At 39.1% G+C, this 24806-nt stretch overlaps 1 protein-coding gene across 1 annotated transcript; it reads right to left on the bottom strand.

Annotated features, from left to right (window-relative positions):
- Nucleotides 1-7641: 7641 nt before the first annotated feature.
- MRPL22 (mitochondrial ribosomal protein L22) lies at nt 7642-24805 on the bottom strand. Its single transcript, XM_063447838.1, has 7 exons — nt 24738-24805; nt 22773-22806; nt 20977-21112; nt 19539-19604; nt 15710-15787; nt 11760-11829; nt 7642-7996 (listed from the first exon to the last, which is right to left on the bottom strand). The coding sequence occupies exons 1-7, from the start codon at nt 24757-24759 to the stop codon at nt 7785-7787; spliced, it is 618 nt and encodes a 205-aa protein (XP_063303908.1). The 5' UTR covers nt 24760-24805; the 3' UTR covers nt 7642-7784.
- Nucleotide 24806: the final 1 nt, after the last annotated feature.

The following is a 24806-nucleotide window of genomic DNA, read 5'->3' on the forward strand; positions in this document are numbered from 1 at the left end:
TCTCATTCGCTCAGTGCTCTTACTGCCGCTGATTTATAGTCTGACAACTCATTGTTCCGTCAGCTAACCTTGAGCTTTGAAAACCCGCATATAGCATAATGTACTAACTGTACTGGTGTTCAATGCTCCACCAGCAATACTCATAAAACAACATTCTCTCTCTCTCTAGTGACAGCCCAGCACATCCCCCTCCTCCCCAAGCAAATCTTCTACAGCCCTTCTAATAAAGTACATGGGAGAGATTTAATAAGAGCTGGAGATGTGAGTGTCAAAATTAACCTAATTTAGCAAAGGCAACCAAAGTGACAGACAAGCTCAACCGAGGACGGACAAGGTTTCATAGTCTGTCTACAGGACAATGATCATTCGGGTGTATCTCATACATGCCACAGTTACATTGTTACTCATGGAAGACATCAATGTAGTATCAGACAAACCCTTAACGTAAAGGTGGCTGTGAAATGTCAAACAAGTTCTGTCTGACATAGCAAGCCCAGTCATATGTTTCTGTCTATCATAGGCCCCATCAGAGATGCTGTATACACATTGATATCCCACCAGTTACAGCAAGCAATGGATAAGGTATTAAATGTCTGCAATTTTTAAGGCGCTCTTCTAACAAGTGAAGGTGATGTGAAGGGTAAGTGAGGGTAATCTGTACAGGTTTTTAACTGGTTATATAAAAAAAACTAGAACTGGTACAGTATAAGGCTGAATTTAAAAGTACTGCTGATCAGACTGTGATGTCTTTTATGGACACACAATAAGAGGGGTTTCATAGTAATACCAAAATCCCTAGCATGGTAACCCAACCTGCAGCACTACATCAGTGATGTCTTTAAAAGCTTGATTAAAAGATATGTTTACTAAATTAATAAACATGTTTGTCAAAGCCTTGCAGGGCACTATTACTTCCTCTGTCCACCACGCAAAAGACTCATCCTAAATAATATAAAATAAAACATAGGGTAAATTCCATCACTAAATATCTTCATTATCTTCACTAGCTATGCTTTACTATGTAAAAAGCAGGCAGATCATTTTGCTATAAATCAGTGCCAATGTGTAGTATATGATCACCCTACTGCTTACCATAGCTACAATGCATTGGTACTGCACTAATAAAACTGAATCAGGCGTAAATATATATATATATATATATATATATATATATTGACTGGTTGATGCCAAATGTTTTACTGCAGAAAGTGCAATAATCAATAATATGTAAAGTTGTGTGTATGAAGATATTTATTCAGAGCCCTGATGACATTCATGTGAGAACTGTTCAAGGATCATAAAAAGCATCACAAATACAAACCTGTATTCTAATGCTTTCGTGTAGTGCCCTTAGTAAAATATAGGTCGACACCGCACCACCCAGTTTGTAATAAAAATAAATAAAACTGCTCTTGTACTTCCAGTAACTCTTTCCCACAACAAGGCTCCCTGAGCTCCGTAACGGATCCCCTATACTCCGACTGAGTAAATCCGTTGAAGTCTCCCAAGTCCCAAAGTGAAGTAGTGATTATAACTCTGAGCTACTAGACTTGATGAAGGGTACAAGTGAACTGTTTATGGCCCAGTGGCCAGCTTATATACACAGACACCCATCATGGGGTCTCTAGCAGTAACATAGTAAAACACTCCCACAACACACCCAGGAATCTCTATGTCTGGGAGATAATTAGGTGTACTTTGCGTAAACGTCACACGTGGAGTCTTCCCAAAATAGTTCCATGAGAAAAGTGGTAGCAGTCGGTCACTTTTGAGAGTCCCAAAACAAAAGAAATACCGAACGGTTCCCATGGCTCATAGGTAGCGATTGTTTGCCTAGTCCGTGCGAACAATCCTACTGAATAGCGCTCTCCTCTCTTGTCGGGAAAAGAAGAAAGCATTCGTATAAAATCACCAGTGCTCGCGAGGTCGAGTGTCTGACTTATAGTTCTAGATACTGACTTCCTAGAGGAGCTTTCTGCAGTTTCACAGAGGTTAAAGGACCACTATAGGCACCCAGACCACTTCAGCTTAATGAAGTGGTCTGGGTGCCTGGTCCAGCTAGGGTTAACCCTTTTTTTTTATAAACATAGCAGTTTCAGAGAAACTGCTATGTTTACAATGACGGTTAATCCAGCCTCTAGAGCCTTTAGTGGCTGTCTCATTGACAGCTGCTAGAGGCGCTTGCATGCTTCTCACTGTGAAAATCACAGTGAGAAGACGCCAGTGTCCATAAGATAGCATTGTAAATGCTTTCCTATGAGACTGGCTGAATGCGAGCTCGGCTCCTGCCGCGCATCCGCATTCAGCCGATGACATCGCTAGGAAGAAGGAGAGGAGGAGGAAAGCTCCCCGCCCGGCGCTGGAGAAAGGTAAGATTTTAACCCCTTCCTCTCTCCAGAGCCCGGCGGGAAGGGGACCCTGAGGGTGGGGGCACCCTCAGGGCACTATAGTGCCAGGAAAACGAGTATGTTTTCCTGGCACTATAGTGGTCCTTTAACTCAATGAAACAATGCTGGACTATCTTACACTTTCATGGAACATCTTTAACTTGGGTGCTCCAAAAAGCAGAGCTTCATGGACTCATCTTGAGAAAAAAGCTATTACTCAAAAAATAATCCAAAACAATCAAATCTCAGTTTGCAACCCTAATAGCACCAGTCCTGTAAAAAAATACCATCAACAACAGACAATATTCCAAGTAGGAGAGTAGACCAGAATGTAGGGAGTGGCAATGACAAACCTTTATAAGTAAAAGAAGAGAAGTCAAATAGTAAGAAATCAACTGGGAGTTTTGTGGTGTGAAACAACTCACATTAACTGGGTGTGACTGCAGAGATCCAGGAACCGGTGCTGTCCACTTCTAGTCCCTACAATAAAAATATAAAAAAAAAGATGAACAAACGATCACATCTGAGATTTTTTCTTTGCTTGAAACACAGCTCCCTCTGCTGTCTTGTTCCTAATTTTACAGTAAATATGAAGCTCTCTGCAGAAAATCAAACCTTGTACTAGACTTTTGCATTTGGATTCCCTAAACCAAGATTCAGATGGAAAATTAGACAATACCACCATTTGTCTTAATCCCAAATCGCCCAAATAATGCATAATGGAAGGTGAATCCATGGAGATATTAATTAGGACAGAGGGACTTAGCTAGGGTAAACAGGTTTATGAACCTTCATGGCAGAGGCAGAACTACCAGTAGTAGGTACTCTCGTACTAGTTAGAACGCAGCCCCAGACTCCCATCAGCCTCAGCCAGCACCTGCTGCAGCGAATCCCAGAAATTCCAAAAGGTAGAAAAACAGGAGAGTGGTTAATAATATGTAAATAATGAGTTGTATGTGTGTTTTCATGTGTATGTCCTTGTCAATGTATGCGCACACATGCATACATCCCAGCATTTCGGCACCCCTGTATTCAGCTGCCAACATTACAAACACACTCCTTCATTCAAGCACTACATAAGATTACATCTCTGCATTCAAATGTTTACAATACACAAAAACACACAGCTGCACTCAAATGCCAACACTACACGCAAATACACAACTGCACTCAAATGCCAACACTACATACAAACACATACCTACATTCCCACACGCATACTCAATACAAAAACATGTTCACATTTAAACACAAACAATGCTTACAAAACGATGTCATTATGGCATCCAGACTAGATTAGTTTTGGGTTGAGCACCCTGCCTATCTCCCTAGCTTCAGAAGCCCCTTTTGGAGGTGACCACACAAAGGTATAAGTTTGAGGAGGTTTTTAGATAGTAATGTCACTTTTATTATAATGTTTAGAGAAGATAAATTATATGCATTGTGAATGTATGCATCAGGGCACTATCACTTTCATTGTTTATTTTTGACACTGCATTTTTTTAAATTAAGTATATCACATTAATTTTGCATGATATATATTCACAATGCTCTTACAACAGATTTATGATAATACACTTCAGCTTATTTAGCACTAGCACTATTTAATTTGTCTCCCACGTTGGAATTAGTTTAGGATCCACCATTTTAGGGTACTGTGAAGTAGTGGTGGGCTTAACACAATATGGCTATATGGTGGAACTGAATCTTCATATTTGTTTGCTGAGGTAGATTATTTTAAGTAGCCTTATGTAACGGAATCACCTGTACTCCGACCGAGTACTTCCGTTAATGGACGCTTCCTAGCTTGCGCTGAGGACCACAAGCACTGCACTGGACACTACAACCACCGCAGACTCCACAACCGCCGTAGCTTAACTGGAGTCTCGCCGTCTTCCTTCCACCCTGGATCAGCCTCTGTCCTCCAGGACCGTGTGGGAAAGACCTCTCCGCTTAAAAGAGCTAAGTGATTAAAGCTCAGGGGAGTATACCAGCTATAGCAATCTCCAGTGTGATTATAGCAGTTCCCCTCCAATCACGAGACAAGACTACGTGTTGAGGGTCAAACAAGAACAGAATGCACTGAGGCTTTATTGCTTCTGTTATACAGGTGTTTCCCCACAAAGTTACCACCCACGTGGACCTTGTGGGATACAGGACATGCAGTTACAATAGCCAATCAAAACATTACAGTACAGTCAGACACTCCCATACCTTACAGGAAAATCCTCCCCTCTGCCTGTGATATAATTACTGAACACAATGGGCTAACGTAATTATCACAGGCAAAAAATATACAGTTTTTACACAATTCTTATAACTTTAAAATTATACATCCAATATTATTAAACTTAAATTTTTAGAAACAGCATAACTAGGGAACAAGCATATCCAAATATCACACACTTTGGTCCAGTGGTTCAAAAGATAGGTGGAAGTACTATTTTTTTCACATAGAAAAATAGACTAAGTCCCATTCGAATGCACGAATGGGTGCCGGCAAAACACCGCTGACCGCGTTCGACTAAACAAGATGGCCGTCGCCACTTGTTCGACTGTACGAACGGCGGCCACCCAGCGTTCGACAATTAACCTGTGGCTAACCACCAGCCTGGGAGGTAGATTGGCTGCACATTCCACTTGTGTGTGGTCCACCTGTTCGGTACTTTGTTCAGTAAGCCCCAATTACCGAACCATATAGTCAAAAGACACGAACAAGGTATTTTCACAGTCTGGGGACTCTGGGGACACAGTTTTAAAGGGGCATTGTTCCAATTCTCACTACGCCCCAATAAAGTGCTTAAAGGGCCGGCACCAGTCCAATAAAAGTCCATAAGCCCAATTACTGTTTTTAAAGGTCACAATCTCCCAGGGGCCATAGTCGCAGGGCAAGAGGCTTGGAAGCAGGCCTCTCCAAGACCAAGTGGCGAAGGGGATTTCATCACACCTTATAAAATGTCAAGCAAGCAAGTTACTTATTCAAACTACCCCATAAAAGCATACCATTTCTTAAAGAAGATACCCCAGGGTATTTCAGAAGGCATATTTTGAAGTGTAATGGAAATAAGCATTTGTTCTGCTTTTTTGACACAAACAGTGAGTTTTTACAGTATATTTTGCAAACCTTATGTGTGCTATGGCAGCATATTTCATATGTTGCTCAGTTATGCTGTCAGAGTACAGCCATACCCCTGTATGTACCTTTGTGAGGTATATTTGGACGTTGAAGGGGCACATTTGAGACATAGCTATTTCAGTTTTTTCAAACTTTGAATTTTGATACTAGGTCCATGCCCCATTTTGGAGAATTTGAACAGGTTGCTAATTCAAATTACCCCAAAAAAGGTATACCATTTCTTACAGAAGACACTTCAAAAGGCATAATTTGAACGTTGACATGGAATAATTGTGGTGCTAATTTACATCATGTGTAGTGGTAATATGCATTTTTCACCTTTAAAAAAAAAAAGAAATGTTCTGTCATGCGTCCTTGAGGGTAGGACTGCCATGACCGAAAATTTCTGTCTAGAGTCGGGTAGAGGTTAACTACTCCAGTTAAAGGTTTCTCCAAGCACCATGAACACTTCAAAGACTTAGAGTGGACATGGTCCGTGAAGTCTGTACGTGCAGCATTTCACTTTGAAACACTGCACACACAGAGGTAAACTGCTTACCATGCCAGAGGTCTACCTCCACCTCCAACAGTGTCATTGGCCAGCCCAGAACAAAGTTCCAGGATGGCTAATGTCAATTCTGTGCAAAATTGGCATATGCTATGTGTTATTATTTTAATTAAGTTGTTCTTCAAACATAGATAATTCGCTTACAAAACTGGAGATGGTACACCTTGCAATAATTCAATCATTATCTATTCATTTCTAATGGTATATAACAATCAGTTCTTATAAATGTTAAACTAATCTGAAAAGTTATTATTCTAAATGTAAAATATGAATATAACATCAAGTAAGCATGAGTCTATACATCTAAAAATCATTAATTAAATCAAGTCTTACTGACTTAAACTTGATTAAAATCAAAAATACCCTGGTTGACCTTTTGGCCACCCTTGCACTTAAGAGGACCCAAAACGATTTCTTGCACCATGGCCTTTTCTATGCATCGGTTCCTAATCTGCTTCATGTCACATATTCATGTATCAATAAATAGAAATACAAACTGGAATGGATGCTTGTCCAGATCTGGTAACTGATAACAACAAACTTTTTATCAAACATTAATAATGCCCATAATTGCCTCTGAATTCAGGGGGAGCTGGTCTTGTGCATGCCTAATGTACAATCATTCAGCCTACTGCAGATAAATCAAATCACAAATAACTGTATAGAATACAATTGTGGATGTTAAGTGGTAAGGACACCAATCTGTTTTAAGAGTTTTTTTTTTTCTCTAAGGAAGACTCAACAAACTCAGTGCCTGCCCATCAATTCAAGTGAAATGCCATCTAGTAAATGTAACGATTAACAACTTAATGCTGCTAAATGTAATTTATAATGAAAGGCTTATTTGATGCTACATGAAATTAAACTTGAAAGTTTAAGCAGGTATCACAGCTAGCGCATTAAACACCCGATTATTAGTTTGAAGTGAACCCGCCTTAACAGGTTTATTTCAACTGAATGTTCCCATAGGCATAGGAGACATCTTTTTATCATAGAGTGGTTGCTATGCTGGAGAGCAGAACCACCTGAAGAAGGGTTCTCCTGCTTTCCCTGTCAGTCAGCTCTTCCGCATAGACGTCTGCGCTGGTTACGTTAAAGAATTGATTGATAGGTGGACGAATTAACAATTTCTTTTAACAAACATTGTACCATATTTATACACTCGGTAGCAATTCTGCTGGTACAATTTACAAAAAATCTACTTTACTTTAAAAAAAAAAATTCAAAATTGTATGTACCATAACTATTTCATTAAATGAAAAGTAGATGGTAAGCAAATCATTTATATTTAGTGAAATTTTTATATATGAAATACTGATATTTTAGGTGACTGGTCCTTTGCATGCTATGAATTTAGAGGTTCATATGACCTTGCATGTTTATAATTTGCGCTCACACAAAAGAACATGTGATAGTGAGACATCGTGGCAGTTTACCTTAAACATTATCATAGTATATGGTAAAAAGAAGAAGAAAAAAAAAAAAGTGAAAACAAGATTACTATTCATATTTTTAATTCAAAATAATGATCAAATCAATAAAAAAAAAATGTTTATTTTTATTTTATATATAAATGTTTACATTGATTTATTTATATTATTAAGAATGATTCAGGTTTAAAGGTGTGGTGTTAAGATCCTTATATCCTAAAATACCCAGTCTTTAGTTGAAAATAACAATTTATATGCATATTGTCTAGCTTAAGGTTCTCGGGTCACAAGCTGTGGATTATGGTGCGATTTCGAAGCTGCTGAACATATTCCTTTGCTTGGTCAAAGCCAGTTATTGGTGGTTCTTTTGGTGGTGGTGGACCTTCCACTAACTTGATATAGTAATGGCAGTAGACTTTGTCCATAATCCCACACATGCCACGTCCGTGGTAACGAATTCTCTTGAGGTACTTCCCTTTGTTGGAGAAGGATTGTGCTAAAGATACAAAAGAAATAAATATCTATTAAGAAAAAGTCACAGAAAAGCAAAAAACAAAAACACACAAGATGAAATACAATCAAGGCAGGGCTCCTACCTACCAGAGTTAAAGTGTACCATACATACAGTAAATATGGTACATTCAATCTGCACAGAGGGATACAGACGTAATCATGAGTAGTGACCCTAACTGCAAGCTCATATAAGCTTCATATTTATAATTTATGTATCTTGTGAGTGAAAACTACTTGTGACCAGGTGTGCCGATCATGCAAACAACAAATGTACTGGTCTAATACAGAAAATGATAAGAGAGCTGTACATATTCCATAAAACATACACATTTATTTTTCTTTTAATGGTTTATACTATTTCTTTTTGAGAAATTGTGAAATAACAGGGTAGATGTCATGTTCATTGCAAAACACTCACCTGGCATCATATGAAAAGACACACAAAAAACCTGCACTGTATATGGTATTGTATATTTGTGAGTCATAATTAAAATGAAAATAAATTAAATCTTAATGAAGTGGTCTGTGTGAAGCATCCCTGTAATTTTACCCTGCAGCGTAATATTACAGTTATTTTTTTGTTTGGTTTTTCAAACTGCAATTTTTACAAACTGCTGGGTTAAATCCACATCTAGTGGCTGACTTCCTGCAGTAGCTAAATGGAAAGCATGGACTACAATGCAGTAAGGCGGCAACAAAATTAATAAGGGGAATGGGAGATTTTAGTTACGAAGAAAGGCTAACAAATGTAAATCTGTTTCATTTTGAAAAATGGCACCTCAGAGGGCCATAATAATAACAACATCCTAGAAATATACTCGGAGCCAATACAAAGCATGAATAGGACTATACATAAGACACAAGTTCACCCAGTTGGATGAAAGATTTAGTCTAAGACAAAGGAAAGGGTTCTTTAAAGTAAGAACAATAAATATTCTCTGCCTGAAGAGCTAGTTTCATCAAAGTCTGTACAGCTTTTTAAACAGCAACTGGAATTACTGCAAAAGGATAATATTTAGGGATATAATATTTAATAATTTGGGTAACAGCTTCTTGATCCAATGAGAAATTTGACTGCCATGCTGGGGATGAGAAGGAATTTCGTTTTTTTCTTTTTTGAACTTTTTCAGCATATGTAGGTTTGAATACAATGCTTTCCTATTGGGAAGTTGGATGCATGGGCAGAGCTTGCTGTGCACACGCAACAAGTCCCCAATGCTCCTCTGTGAGGAGAATTGGATTATTATTTATAATGCACCAACCAATTCTGCAGCGCTGTACAATGAATGGATTTACAAACACGTATTTGCAGCCAGAGAATTGGATGCACAGGAACAGAGGGGCTGAAGGCAGTGCTCAATTAGCTTACATGCTAGAGGGAGTGGGGTATTGTGACACAAAGGGTAAAAGAAGGTTGAAAAGTAGATTGCTAGAATAGTATTCACAGAGGGCTTAGTGTTTTTTATTCATTTATATGACAGTTACAGAAAAGGAATAAGGATGCGGGGATGGAACGCTGTTAACAGACATGCTATCCTGACGAAGTGTGTTTTAAATGATTAGACCATCACTGGAAAAGGTGATGATGATGTTTCGGGAGGCAGAGAGTGTCTCAGTGCTGGAAAAAGGTAAGTAAAATTTTATTTTATACATTTTATTTGAAAAAGGAGTGGGGATCTGTATCCAACTAGGGACAGAGGCAGTATAGCATTAGGAATACAGGTTTGCATTACCAACGCTATAATGTTCCTGTACACTGCTCTATGTAACAATGTCTGATCAGTTAGCCAGGACTGAGGTGAACTTTTCACGGTACATCTAATATTTTATCATTCCTGTTACATCTCCAGAACAGTCTGTACCCTAGTATAAATTTTATGTCAATTTGCAGAAACAATATATCATTCTTTAATAATTTATAAAAATCAAAGCTCCTGAAATGTTTAGATGGTTAGAATATATTGATGGCTTTCTTATCGAATTTTCAATTCTCTTTTTTTTTTTATTTAAGTTTGTGGTTAAAATACATTACTCCCTTCTATCTATTATTGTCTCTGCCCAGACAAACACATTTTTACGATATGGTATTAGTTTATGCATAATCTCTGGAAAATAAGGTTTCTATGTTAAATATTGTGTGATTGCATTACAGTTGTGTAGTTCAATGGAAATTACTAAACATTACAAGTACTCCTTGTTAGGCACAGCAAAAACATTTGGTTTCGGCTAAATGTTTTATTATTTTTCTGTTCTGGAAATCCTATATTTGTTCATGTGGTGTTTAGTTGGTTCAAAATATTCAGGTAAACAATTTGGATGTATCAAAAGGGCGATTGTATTGAACAATATATACATAACAAATATTATGTACATATTTTGCAGTTCACTGATAGGTGCATTTTCCCACCATTTCGTTCACAGATGAAGAGAGAAAAAAGTAAATCAGTACTGGACAAATAAATAAATCTATATTTATAATATATATTAATATCGATCTTTTGATTGGCTCTTTTTGTCATTTCTCACTTGATCTCCGAATATCAAACAATATTTAGTGACTGTCCACTATCCATAAATTAACTTGTTTTCAGTGCTATGGGCAGAACTATGAATTAAATGAACATGCTCAACTATTGTGTGAAATGTTTGATTGGATATACATTCTTATGGCACTTCAGAGTTATGGAACTTGGACGACCCACTGATTGGCCGACATGTGGACAAACTTCAATTCAGCCAAAAACTAATGCACAAGTTTACTTCTGTCACTGGCCACATAAACAAGGTTTAAGTTTCTGTGGGCCGCAAAAAAAAAAATACCTTAAATTTTCATAGAAACGTAGGTTTATTTTAAAAAGTACAGTATAAAAAAAAACAAAAAAAAAAACAAACAAAAAAAACAGTATCCCCTCTACTAAATCCCAGTCCCCCCCCTCTACTAAACCACAGCACCCCCCTCTACCACGCCAAATCTGATCCTCCCACTACTTCTTGAAACCCTGTGAAGGGGCAGCACGTCGATGTCACGTGGCGTTGCATGCCTCCATGCACCTCCAGGTATTCCACTGTCCAGTCGCAGCCAATGCAACACTGACCAACACACACACACTCACAGACACACACAGAGAAACTGCTATGTTTACACTGCAGGGTTAATCCAGTCTCTAGTGGCTGTCTCCCTGACAGCCACTAGAGGCGCTTCTGCGATTTACACGGAGTAGATCGCACTTATTTGATGCTGGAAGTCCTCACGGAGTCCAGTGTCAAAAAAGATCCCCATAGGAAAGCACTGAGTAATGCTTTCCTATGGGCGGGTTTGAATGCGCTCGCCTCTGGCCGAGCATGCGCATTCGGCTCCACTCAGAAGCTGATGTTGATAGAGGAGGGGTCACTAGTGTCGAGGGAGCCCGGCACAGGATTAAGGTAAGCAAATAAATGGTTAATTAACCATTTATGTGCCGTGGAACGGGGCCCTAGTCATCTAAATGGTGACTAGGGCTCTATAGCGTTAGGAATACATATTTGTATTCCTAACGCTATAGTGTTCCTTTAAGCTATTTGGCCTTCAATTTGTAATTTACTTTAAAATACCTAAAATTCTCACTTGTGAATAACCTAGTCAAAATGTTTACACATACTAAACGTTGTAAAAATCACAACTCGCTGTGCTATGGTTTCCAACCTTTTGACCCACAGACATTGCTCTTTTTGGTATTATACACAAGAAAATCCATCAGAAAACTTACCTACATACAGGTTGGATTTATATTCAACATTATGATTCCTCACAGCTAAATCCTGAGCTTCTAACAGGACCTAAACAACACAAAACAGAAAGTTGTTAAAGCAACAACAGACATGAACTAATGCCCAATTATATATTGTAACATAATAACACTTGTTAGGCATAACACAAAGCAATGATTTTTAAACGATATGATGTATCACTACCACATGTGTGTACAGGATTAATGATAAAAGCCAGTTCGACGATAGAATGAAAGTAGTCCCTGTTAAGCTCAGGGAGAACTTCCAAATCACTTCCTGTGAGTGTGCTTATGTACACAATATTGTGCTGGAACGAGATCACGGTTTTACCTCTTCTGTAAAGTGTGGAAGCATGGATAAGTGTGAAGGTCTCATTTAAATGATCCCTTACAGGCAGACAAATACTTCTAATACTGATCTCCCTGTAAAGTACTGCATATGATTCCAGGTACTTTGGAGCCAGAGAGAAAAGGCTGGATTTTGAGTTTTTAAAACTCATGTGTTTAGTGGTAGCAAGCAACACTTAATATGCGAGAATTTCCTTTTCTGCGCTATGCATTATCCCCTAAACAGACTTTATTAAAACCCTTTTACATAATATTTATTCTTTTAAAATAAGGTGTGTTTACTGCAAGCTAGTAGAATTAGTTTTTCTCATTGATAGGTTCCATATTATCTTTGATAGCGCCGAGGAAGTGCCTTGTTAAAGGTCAATGGAAACTTGCCAGCTTGAGGTGGCAGGAACATAACCCATGACACAAAAAGAAAAAAATACATGTCCTTAAAATTAAAAATAATACTTTAAATATACTTTGCTTCTGTAACAGAGCAATGTTCCTAAAAATATACAGGAGAGAAATAATAATATATTTTATTATAAAACTATAGATTTAAACATACAATAACCCCACATATTATACATCCCCAAACAGCCCAAGTTGTCCAAATAGCACTTCGATCCATGCAGAATAGGGGAAACGCCACTGTGGTAAAGTTCTGACTGGCTCCTATGCCTAAAATAGTTCCAGGGTGTTTGGTGCTTTTACCGGTCAACTTTCGGGAGCTCCTGCAGCCGCAATATGGAGTGCTCCGCCTGGCTCTCAGGTAGTATTTTTTCCCCTAAGTCTCAGGCACCTTCCCTCAAAAAAGTGCTCTCCTGGCAGATGGCAAAGTGGTTCAAAAACCCAGACCAAGTTGTACGGGAACCCCACGGTCACCGCATGCCTATATAGTTCCATAACATTCGTGGCTAAGTACCGCTGAGGTGACCGGGGACCCACGAAGTCCTAATGCTGATATTAGTTCCATAGCAGTCGCAGCTAAGTACTGCAGAGGACCATTTGTGGGTTTGGTTCATGCGAACAGTCGCCAGGGAGCTAGCGTTCGGTTCCATTCGAATGAAGGGAAAGTGCCGAACCAGGGGCACCCAGGGAAAGCTGCTAGTGGCAACTGGGCAGAGTAACTACCAAACAGTGTCTCAGACCTGGGCCATAGTCGGTGGGCAGGAGGCCAGCTTCCATTCATTCAGGAGTTCGTGGCAAACGTTCGTGGGAAGAAGCGTTCGTCACATTAGCCAAGTCTCACAGTCTTAGGATGAGATGTCACATCCACCATGTTTCGTGATAAAGTATGCTGTAATACGAAATGTGTAGACTTAAAGGACCACTATAGTGCCCTGAGGGTGCCCCCACCCACAGGGTCCCACTCCCGCCGGGCTGAAAGGTTAAACACTTACCTTTCTCCAGCGCCGGGCTCTAGTCCCCGGCGCTGGGGACTCTCCTCCTCCTTTGGCCATCATCGGCTGAATGCGCATGAGCGGCAAGAGCCGCGTGCGCATTCAGTCAGTCCATAGGAACCTCTTTCCTATGGACGCTGGCGTCATCTCAATGCTGGCGTCTTTTCAATGCTTTCCTATGGACGCTGGCGTCTTCTCACTGTGAGAAGCTCAGGAAAGCGCCTCTAGCGGCTGTCAATGAGACAGCCACTAGAGGCTGGATTAACCCTAATGTAAACATAGAAGTTTCTCTGAAACTGCTATGTTTACAGCAGGCAGGGTTAACCCTAGATGGACCTGGCACCCAGACAACTTAATTAAGCTGAAGTGGTCTGGGTGCCTATAGTGGTCCTTTAATGGTATTGCCATTTAATTACTACTGGAGCATATGGTGTTGACTGCTGCATTATTGAAGATCTTAAGAGCCACACATTGAGAGATAAAGATTGGAAGATTATGATTTCATTTCATATGGCTGTGATTCGTTTGGATTCTTGCATGCTGCATGAATATTACTTATATGTTGGAAAGGACCATTGAATATTACTTATATGTTGGAAAGCACCATTAAATATTGCTTATATCTTGGAAAGGGCCATTCTGTTGTAGCTTCCAGAAAGTGAGTCTCTTGTCACACATATTACTGCAGATTGACATGTACTGGGAGGTCATTTGGTATGAGCCTTTGATTATTTCTACCCATGTTTCCTGCACCTGATTTTTTTTCTACAGGTGGATGGATAGAACATAAAAAGCACTGTCTTATAGTATGTGGCATTTGTTTACAATGTGACATTTATATATGGAACACTAACATATATAAATGTATAATGCTAGAGTGTTCTTTGTGACTGATGATCTCAGGCCAATCCAGTGCTTCTCACAGAGAAGCATTGTGCCCTACAGAAATCCTTACAATTCTTGGGGCTGGATAATTCAGAGGGGTGAAAACCATAGAGCTTGAGACAGGTGAGAATAGTCTGAAACAAACTGAAGTAAAACAAGAACTGAAATGACTCATGCTGTTTAACAAAGCTAAATCAGGACACCAGAATACATGCCGTTAGTAGATAAATCTTAACCAGGACATTGCTACCAGGTTACCTGTGACGATGACAGAACACCACAACAATGGGCAGAGGTCTAAATAGCAATCCTGCGTGTGTCATGATTGTGCTGGCAGAATGAACTAGATTCTACTACTATAATTTGAGCCCACAGTGAAGTGTCTAGTGTCAGAAATGCAAGACAGTCACTTAGAAGAATGAGAGAGCAGAGTGTATCCTGCAAACTCCTGAACAGCAGGATATACAGCTTACCACTCTGCAGTAGTTGTATTCATGAAAATGCCCAACACAGCCTGCTGCATCACTCCATTTATGTTTTTATAAATGGAGCTAGTCATGGCCACAAAATAGGAATTCTCATGGGAAACTTGGAGAGCATGACAGGGGAAGTTGGGACCTGTATGGCATTCATGAATATATTAGAAACTGCTCCTGTTAAATAAAGAAAAAAAATACTAAACATAAAGACTATCATAAAAAACAAACGCACAATACATTTTTATTAGACCATGCCACCAAAATTACATTTTACCCAATATGTTTCTCCTTTGCATCCTGTCTCTGAATCTATTTTTTTCCTGAGCTCTTATTTTAACAAAATATATGAAGGAAAATAAGGGACTACTTTTACTTATGTATACCAGTGAATATGACAAAACAAGACAAAAGTCAGAGCTTAGTCAATCTCTACTTTTATTGCCAAGTCCTTTTTAACTACACTACACCTGTTATCCTGGGCCTGCGTTGTCTCTTTTTGCATTTTTCTTGTGTCTTTGTGTGCTCTGCTTATTTCTCTTTTTGTCCCTAACTTTGCTTTTCAAGTTGTTCTGAGCATGCACTGGAATTTAAATGCATACCCAAAGCAGGGAAGAGGAAGGCAGTGGCAGCACATAACTGCCAGATATTTTAAGACAGAAGCTAGAAGTAAGAAGATCCAGAGATGTAAATAGGAAATAGAAAAAAAGGAACCAGTGGTTGAAATAAAAATGATTTACTGGACTTCTGGGGAGAGTCTGGAGGCTTAACAAAGATCAATAAGCCCATGGCAGAGTGCCTTTAAACAGAGTGGCCTTCTTTTGTCACTCACCTCTTTCATGATTTTGGCACCTTTCTTATCATTAAACTCGAGCTGAGCGATAGCTTGGTCTATAGACATCCCCCGGATCTAAAGAGAAAGGAACTTCTTAATACATTGTATAATCAATATTCACTTCACCCATCAGTGGTTTTAATGTTGTTGCTAATCAGTGGATATTAAAGGGATACTATAGACATCAAAATAACTTTAGTTTAATGAAGCAGTTTTAGTGTATAGATCATGCCCCTACCTAATTCTCTGTCATTTAGGAGTTAAATCCCTTGTTTCTGGTTATACAGCTGTAACCACACTTCAAATTGCTGTGACTGACAGCCTGCAAAAAATTATTTTATTTTCAAACAGATGTTAACTTTTATCGTCTGGTCTGTAAGTTGAACTTGCTTCTCTTTCAATTTAGTTGCATTGTCAGATGAATGATTTACTTTATTTAATTTGAGTGATTAGTTTAGAATCAGTCTTCAGTCTCCCCGTCTTCATATGTGCCTAAAATCAGCAGGATATTCTTTATTTAGGTAGTGACACAGCACGTAGCACTTGTATCTTATGTATATAAGGCTTACGCAGAAGCCAAACTTTGGCATAATAATATTTTGCTTATCTTATACAGCAAGTACATTCTCGACTATGTCACAATTTTATACTTCCATAAAATAACATATAAAAACATAACATGAGGTAAGAGAAAATTATGCATAAGTAGTGCATGGTACGCTTCGAGTGACACAGGTTTCAAAAGGTGATCATGTGTTTCCGTGGAGCAGGTGGGTGTTCAGTGCCTATGTAGTACGTGCCTTTTTCTACCTCTTCTATGTCGTTAGTGATCCGGTCATAGTGGTCGTTGTGTGCTAAGGGTGGGGAGCAGTGTATAGAGGGTGTTACGTAGCTCTCATGGCTTGTTATAGTGTACTAGCAGTAATGTGTGATGTCGTCTCTATGTTTCTGCTATATGCCTTGTGCGTTCATTAGTTGAGCGTTTAGTGACGCTGTTTTCAGGGCTCATCTCTTTGTGGCCACTGCTCCCTAAAATGGGTCGTTTGTTGCATGCATGATCGGTCACCAGGTTTGGGGAGGGAGGGAGAGGAGGGTTAAAACGAGAAGTAGTAGTAGGTCAGGTGGGGTGGGGAGGGTGGGATCGCAGCCGTCTCATGGGGGTTTGCAGGATACTTTTATTTTAAAGGTACACTATAGTGTCAGGAATACAATCATGTATTCATTAACCCCTTAAGGACACATGACATGTGTGACATGTCATTATTCCCTTTTATTCCAGAAGTTTGGTCCTTAAGGGGTTAAACTATAGCTGTTAAACATTTTTGGAAGCCCCTTGCCCTTGTTAAGAGGAATAAAACTTACTTTTTTCCTACACCATGTGGATCTGGGCCTTGCGCACACTCTGCCTGCTTTGACGAGATCATCAAAATTAAAAAGCATTTGGAGGCTGTTGCGCATGCAGCGCCAAAATGCTGTGCTGCATCGATTAGAATCTCCTCCTAGAGATGCATTAAATCAATGCATATCTATAAGGAGCTTTCAGAGTTTCCGTGCATAGCGTGGAGACGCTTAACGTCAGTGCTTCACATTTTGCAGCACTGATCCAGGAAGCACCTCTAGTCGCCATCTTATTGACTGCCACTAGTGGTGTTTCTAGTCCGCAATGATTTCAATGAAAAGATTGATTTTTCATGCAAATGTTTTAATAAGCTGCTTTTGCTCTGTATTTTTTTTTTTTATTTAGGACACCATCAGATTGTAGTTGTCCGAATTGACTTCTGCTACAACCAGCTAACATTTTTCTTCATTTTAGGTCTGCATTTCTCTACGTGGCGTAGAATCTGTGAGCTCAGAAAGAAGTATAGAAGAGTTGAAAGAAAGAGAGCTGTATAATATGAAAAAATTACGCCTTCGAGGGATTCTTTTCTGATTATAATAAACCAAGAGAACAAAGTTTGAATGGTTTATGAATGCCCCCTAAATCCCTATGATGGCATTATAATATTAAACATGCTTCACTGTTATATTACATGATTTTTCTTGCATTTTCAACTGCTGTGGAACAGTGTTAATTTTGCCGACTAACAACTTTAGTCTGTATATATTAGACTTACATTTCTGGAATTTAGTCGACTAAAACTAAAACAATTCAGATGACTAAAAATCGCTTTTAAGTCAAAAAACTATGACTAAAACTAAACTGAAATTTGCTGCCAAAATTAACACTTGCGTGTTAGGGAGCCATAGAGGGGTTGGGAAAGGGGCAAAAGAGACAGATAGAGGCTTAAACTAAAACCATTAGAATTTAGTCGTGTCGACTAATTTCTACTGGACATTTAATCGACTAAAATTAGACTAAAACTTAGGGATGCACCGAAATGAAATTTCTGGGCCGAAAATTCTGGATGCGCTTGGCCGAAAACCGAAACCGAAAATTACTTTTTTCCACAAATGATTTTAAAAAAAGTTTTTCATATTTTTAGACTTTTTAATGAATTGAATTAATCGAATATGAAAAACTTCCCTTCTCCCTTCTCTTCCCTTAATGTTCCTCTCTCCCCCCTCTAGTGTTCCTCTCCGCTTCCACTTTTTTAATGTTCTTTTTCCCCTGCCCCATAGTGTTCTTTCCCCCTCCCATGTCCCATACTGTTCTTTACTCCCCTTGTCCCAAGTGCAGTATTCTTGACTTTTCATGTTATCATTACTATCTTTCATTGTGATATATAGTCATCTGAATTGTTAATGCAAGCATGTCTGTTAAACTATGCACTACCCAAAAAAAAAATATATACTAATATATATATATATATATATATATATATATATATTTTTTTTTTTTTTTACCATTTCAGCCGAAAGTTTCGGTAGCCGTAATTTCGGTGCATCCCTACTAAAACTAAAAACAATTCAGATGACTAAAATACGACTAACTAAAATAGCTTTTTAGTCAAAAGTCTATGACTAAAACTAAATTGAAATTTGCTGCCAAAATGAACACTGCTGTGGAATGCAACACATAGAAATATATAGAGTACTCACTCGCAATAACAGATTATTTCTTCCTGGCATTGAGGAAAGTCACACTCTTAAGCATCTATTTTGCAACTGCATCCATAGCATACTGTATAAAATTCTGAATTACACCTCTACTATGATGCATATGGTAATAAAGATAATATAAACGATTTTAGATTAGAACTGGAGACTTGTCTCACAATTACAATGGCAACCTGTCTTAAGGGGACACTACAGTCACCAAAACAACTTTGGCTTAATGAAGCAGTTTTAGTGTATAGATCATGCCTCTGAAGTCTCACTGCTCAGCTCACTGTCATTTAGGAGCTAAATCACTTTTGTTTCTGTTGATGCAGCACTAGCCACAACTCCCCTGGCCAGGACTGACACAGCATACATGAAATAAAAATTTCATTTTCAATTAGATGTTACCTATTTTAAAAGTTTTAATGCCTGCTCTGTAAACTTGAACTGTTACTATACACAGATTCTTCTCATGGTCTAGCAAGCTATTAACAGACCAGGAGATAAGGAACTCTAAATTAAACAGAATTTGCACTACAGGTAGTATAAACATTAGATGACTCTATACAGGAAGTGTTAAGGAAGGCTCTGTGTGTCACATGCAGGGAGGTGTGCCTATGGCTGCATAAAATAATTGATTTAACTCCTAAATTGCAGAGAATTAAGCAGTGAGACTGCAGGCACATGATCTATGCAACAAAAGTTGTTTTGGTGACTATATTTGTCCTTTAATATAAATTTTAATATAGATTTTTAAAACAATTAGACAAATGGGTCTCCTACTTACCAGTTTGGCCAAATACCACATCTTATCCTTGCTGTATTTTATCTGCTTTCGACAATGGTAGATCTCCTATGGATATGATAGAAAAAGAGAAAGAAATATTTTCCTTATTAATAAGGAGAAGATAAAGACACAGATTGTGTTTCCTGAAATGGCAGATTGGGATATACATTTCACCATTTCAAAGTATAGTGAAAAAAGGTCTATGCTAAACCTTAGTCAGGGCTCGACAAATCTCAGGTGTAAGGTCGCCATGGGACCAGGAAATTTGTCCTGGCACCTGGGATTTGTGAGCCTGTTCAGTCCCCAAGGTGAGCGGCTGCCTGAGAGCAGATGCAGGCAGTCAGCTCACGGAGTGCTGAGGCAGACAGGCATGTGGACGACTGATTGAAGGAGGGAGGTGGGCGGCTGACTGAGTGCGCTGTAAATTTCCTACTCTGCTCCTTCACGCACCCTCCAGTGATGCCGGGAACCGGGTTATGACGTCACTCCTGCCCTGCATCACTAAATAGTGCACGAGAGGGAGCTGAGCTCTGTCTGAGTGTGTGTGTGTGTCTGTGAGTATGTTTGTGTCTGTGTGTGAGTGTGTGTGTCTGTCTGTGTGTGTGTCAATCAGTGATTGTGTGTCTCAGTCAGTGAGGGTGTGTATCAGTGCATCTGCATGTGTGCATATCAGTGTGTATATCAGTGTGCATTCAATCACATGGGAAAGGTGTTTTTACTCACCTTTTTTCCCACTCCAAAGTTGGGACGCCACAGAAGCCTCACCTCCATGGCTGAGATCATCAATATTGACGATCTCCGCCAATCCATTGCTTTCCCATAGGAGAGCATTGGGAGACTATTGAGCTTGTGTGGCAAAATGCAACTCTGCGCCATTCAACTTCTCCTCATAGAGATGCGTTGAATCAGTGCATCCCTGGGGAGTGCATTAACGTAGGTGCTGCACAGAGTGCAGCAATGACCATGGAAGCACCTCTAGAGTGACTGTCCCTGGAGGTGTTACCAGGCAGCAATGTAAACACAGTCTTTTGTCTGAAAAGTTCGTGTTTACATTGAAAAGCATTCAGGGACAGGATATAGACTTCAGAACAACTACATTAATCTGTAGTGGTTTTGGTGACTATAGTGTCCTTTTAAGAATTGTATATTTGGAGTTGAAAAACCTGGCTCCTATGTTTCAAGAAAATTTGTCAAGCCCTGCCTTATTCTTGGTTTACTGAATAGAACATGAATTATAAATTCTCTACATTTGTTATTATGCTGCAACACACTGTACTAGTTATGGTACTTGGAGTATTCCTTGCCATTTACTATAAAATTCAACGCAATTGATATCTAAAAGTGCTGGAGTTCATGACTATCTAGGACAAGTGGGTGGTAGACTAAATAACAGCAATAATACTCTCTTTTTGCTTGATTACACAAGGACACTTCTTACCGCTGGCCTCTCTGGCTCTTCAGGAAGTTGAGGGGGATAAACTACTTTATTCTTCATTTCCCAATTTCGGCTTCGCTCCATCATGGCGCTTGTGTGGATACAGCTCTGGGGAAGGCCACTTCCAGAGATCGTTAACCTGCAGACCACCATGCTCGTTTCAATATCAATGTTAATATAGCGCCACATTGTTTTAACATTTGTCACATCACTGTCTTACAGTAAGGAGGAAAGGTTGCACTTGAGCATAATGATCGATCATATTTATATTTTAACAGCGGATAAAATATAAAAAAAAGAAAAAGCATAATCTATAATAAACTAACAGATTAGCATGCATAATATATAGATTCAATGTTTTAAATGAAAAGAATATCATTTATCCCTTGGATGACACTGTACTTTAATATTTTCAACAGAGTTAGATACTAGACAGTCTTTTTTTTTTACATCAGATGAGTATGTGCTTCAAAGAGAGGTGTACTCTGGTTAAAAACTGTGTAAGAGACAGTAGATAGAATTTTTTTTCAGGGCAGTGGTGCTGCAGTGATTGGATTGTACTGTCTGAGCCAGGGTAATCCCGATACTGAGTCAAAGTGATGGGAATTCTTGTAGCTAGAACCAAGTCTAAACTGAATAACACAAAAAGTTAAGGAGCTCAGTCTTCAGATGACTCCTATTAAAAATATATATATTCCCTAATAGCTATTTACACAATGCTTAATGTAGTATGGAGTCTATAAAGCTGTCACAATCCCTGAAGCCTATAACAAAGTGAGGGGAGATGTGGGGGCAACACAGTGGACATAACATGCATGAATAGAACTGGAATGACAAAAGTACATGGTTTAATTGAAAAAAACAAAATTTGATGCAACAGGTTTTGGTTTGATTCATATAATGTTTTTCATGCTCAAATTACTATAGATTTTTCGCAAATTTCTGCACCATAAACCTGCCTCATTACTGCAGAAAGAGACCATATCAAATGTGTGTGTGTGTATATATATCTCATACTACTGATAGCACTGTGTAGTCTGAAAATCTGAACTACAAAGTACCCTACATTAGAGAGGATGCCCTGAAGGACCACTAAAGTAACCCTGACCACTTCATCTCAGTGACGCGGCCTGAGTGTTGTGGTTCTGTATTTAACCCTTCCGGGTAAAATAATCGAATTGTATTGTCCGTTACTGACAGCCACTAGAGGTCCTTCTGCTGCACTGTCTGAGTAAATCTTAGTCAGGTGATGCTGCAACTCATAGGAATGCTTTGGATTCAATGCTTTCCTATAAGAAAGCGGCAATTGGCCATCAGTGGAGGAAGCCAAAGCTAATTATTGCAGTTTATAAAAATCTGCAGTAATAAACTTTGCAGGGTTAAGGGTGCTTGGACAGTGCACCCACCACTTCAATGAGCTGAAGTGGTCTGGGTGCCTTTAATTTAGAATGTCAAATCTCATGCTCTATTAATAGCTTGTTAATGTCAGTAGGAGCCTCCTGTTTGTGATTAAAGTTCAATTAACAGTGCAGGAGATACAAACTTCTAAAGTAAACACACTGTGCAGTAAGATCTGATTAAAATGAAACTATATTTTTCATGGAAGTAGTATGAGTCAAGGCCAGGAGAGGTGTGGTTTATGAGTGCATAAACAGAAACAAAGGTGATTTAACTTCTAAATGGCACTGAATTGAGCAAGGAGACTGCAGGAGCATGATCTATACCTAAATTTGCTTCATTAAACTAAAGTTGTTTTGATGCTTAGAGCATCCATTTTAATTTAGATAAGCTCTACTTACCCCCTTTGGATCCGGAGTAATGTGCTCCACATAGCTGTAACAGAAAAAAACTTTGTTGTCACATTCCGTTCATTTAATGAATAGCATTTAACATTTAACAAAGAGCAGTTTGAGTTTTTGCTGAACATGGGAACACATGTTGTGCTGAGCAAAGCATTTAACCCCTTTAAGGTACACTATAGTCATCCAGACCAATTCATCTCATTGAAGTGGCCTGGGAGCGCAGTGCCCCAGTCCCACTTAGTAATGCAATGTAAATCATTGCAGTTTTTGAGAAACTGCAATAATTACATTGCAGGACTAAGACTGCCTCTAGTGGCTGTCAATCAGAAATCCTCTAGAGGCACTTCCTGGTTGCTAACAGACGGTTGGTCACCTAACTGATGCTGGACATCCTCAGACTCTGCATGAGGACATCCAGCGTCCGTAAAATCCCCAAAAGGAAAGCACTGAAGTGATTGTGGCGCATTAGCTCCCCTCGTCGGATGAGCAGATCGCTTGTAAGGGGAAGATTGCGTCCCCTTCACACTCTCCCCCGTTATCCTCAGTATTTTTTAAACCCTCCCATTGTCGGCAAAAAAGAAACAATCACAGGCTTCTCTATGAAAAGCCTGTAACTGACCCGCGAAAGGTCCTGTGATGATGGAAGGGACGCAGAGCTGGGAGGTTCGTCAGGCGCTGGAATCCAGGTAAGTAATATGCTTTTATTTGCAGGCTGTACTGTACAGAGGGGGCATTCTTCTCCATTGTGCCCAAAAGAGTATTTTACAAAGGAAAGTTCCCCCTTTTTTAAAGTGACACTCCAATCTATAAAGTCTGTCTTTTTTTAATTTAAATTGTCACTTTTATAAATAAACCTTGTTACATCTTCCTGGCTGTCAGACAAGTCCTGTTAGTTTGGCTCAGTGAAGTTAAACTCGGAAGGCAGGCAAGTGCCCAGAGCACCTACCTTGCAAAAGACATTTCATAGAGAATTCTGTGATTTCACAGCAAGTCTATGTGAGGTTAGAAGGGGAGGCATTGCAAAAGCAGCAAGCAGTGATCCCCCCCCCATTTAATCTAAGCAGTTATAACCATTCAAATTAACACATAAACGCATTTTATTTTCTATTCATGGAAAATGGATGGTAAGGAAGTATAAGAAGCAGTTATTGAAAATTGCAAAGAGTTTATGTAAGAAGCAAAGCAATGCATCCAGTCTGACTTTTTGTTTTTAAGATATGTCCAAAATGTAACTCTATATCGGTTTAAAGTTAGGGGAGACTCTGCAAGACCTATAATCGCCAGCTGTTCTACTATAACGCCCATGAATCTCAGAAAGCTTAGCTAATAAAAGGAAATTAAGTTTAAAAACAGGTATAGAGTTATATTTTGGCTTTATCTGGAAAACAAAAAGGCAGACTGGATGCTTTGCTATCTACAGAACATATTAGCAATTTTCAATAACTGCTTCTTAGAATTCCTTATAATGCATTTTCCATTAATCGAAAATAAAATGAATAACAAATGTACTCATTTGAATGGTTATATCTGCTCATCCTTCAAATAATATAGGTAAGAAAACAAACTGATCGTCTCAAATACGAACACCACGTTGATATTTGCAACAATAACATTAGAGCTAGGATATTAATCATATTAGACAAGAGAGGCAGAAGGAAAATGACAGATACTCGTATTTATTATTTTACAACACAAACATTCAGTGTATGAAGTGGTGAGATATGATGATGAATGAGAACCTGTTATAATATTATAATGATTATTATTATTACCACGTTCAGTTAATAAGAACCTGCCATAGGCAGTGACACTGTCTCCAGTCTGTCACTCTGTACCCTAACCCCTATCATCCTCAGCCGGCCAGGAGAGTGTTTGACTCTTGCTAATTATGTTTCTACCTTCCCAATGAAGGCTATGCCAGACCCCTGCTGACATGACACTATCGCCCTCCTCCATACTCACTTGCAGCCATGGACGCCGCCATCTTTGCTGTGTGCCGCTTTACGGCTCTGGTGCTGTCGTCACTCACGT

The sequence above is a fragment of the Pelobates fuscus genome, chromosome 3 (assembly GCF_036172605.1).
Source record: "Pelobates fuscus isolate aPelFus1 chromosome 3, aPelFus1.pri, whole genome shotgun sequence".
NCBI lineage: Eukaryota > Metazoa > Chordata > Amphibia > Anura > Pelobatidae > Pelobates > Pelobates fuscus.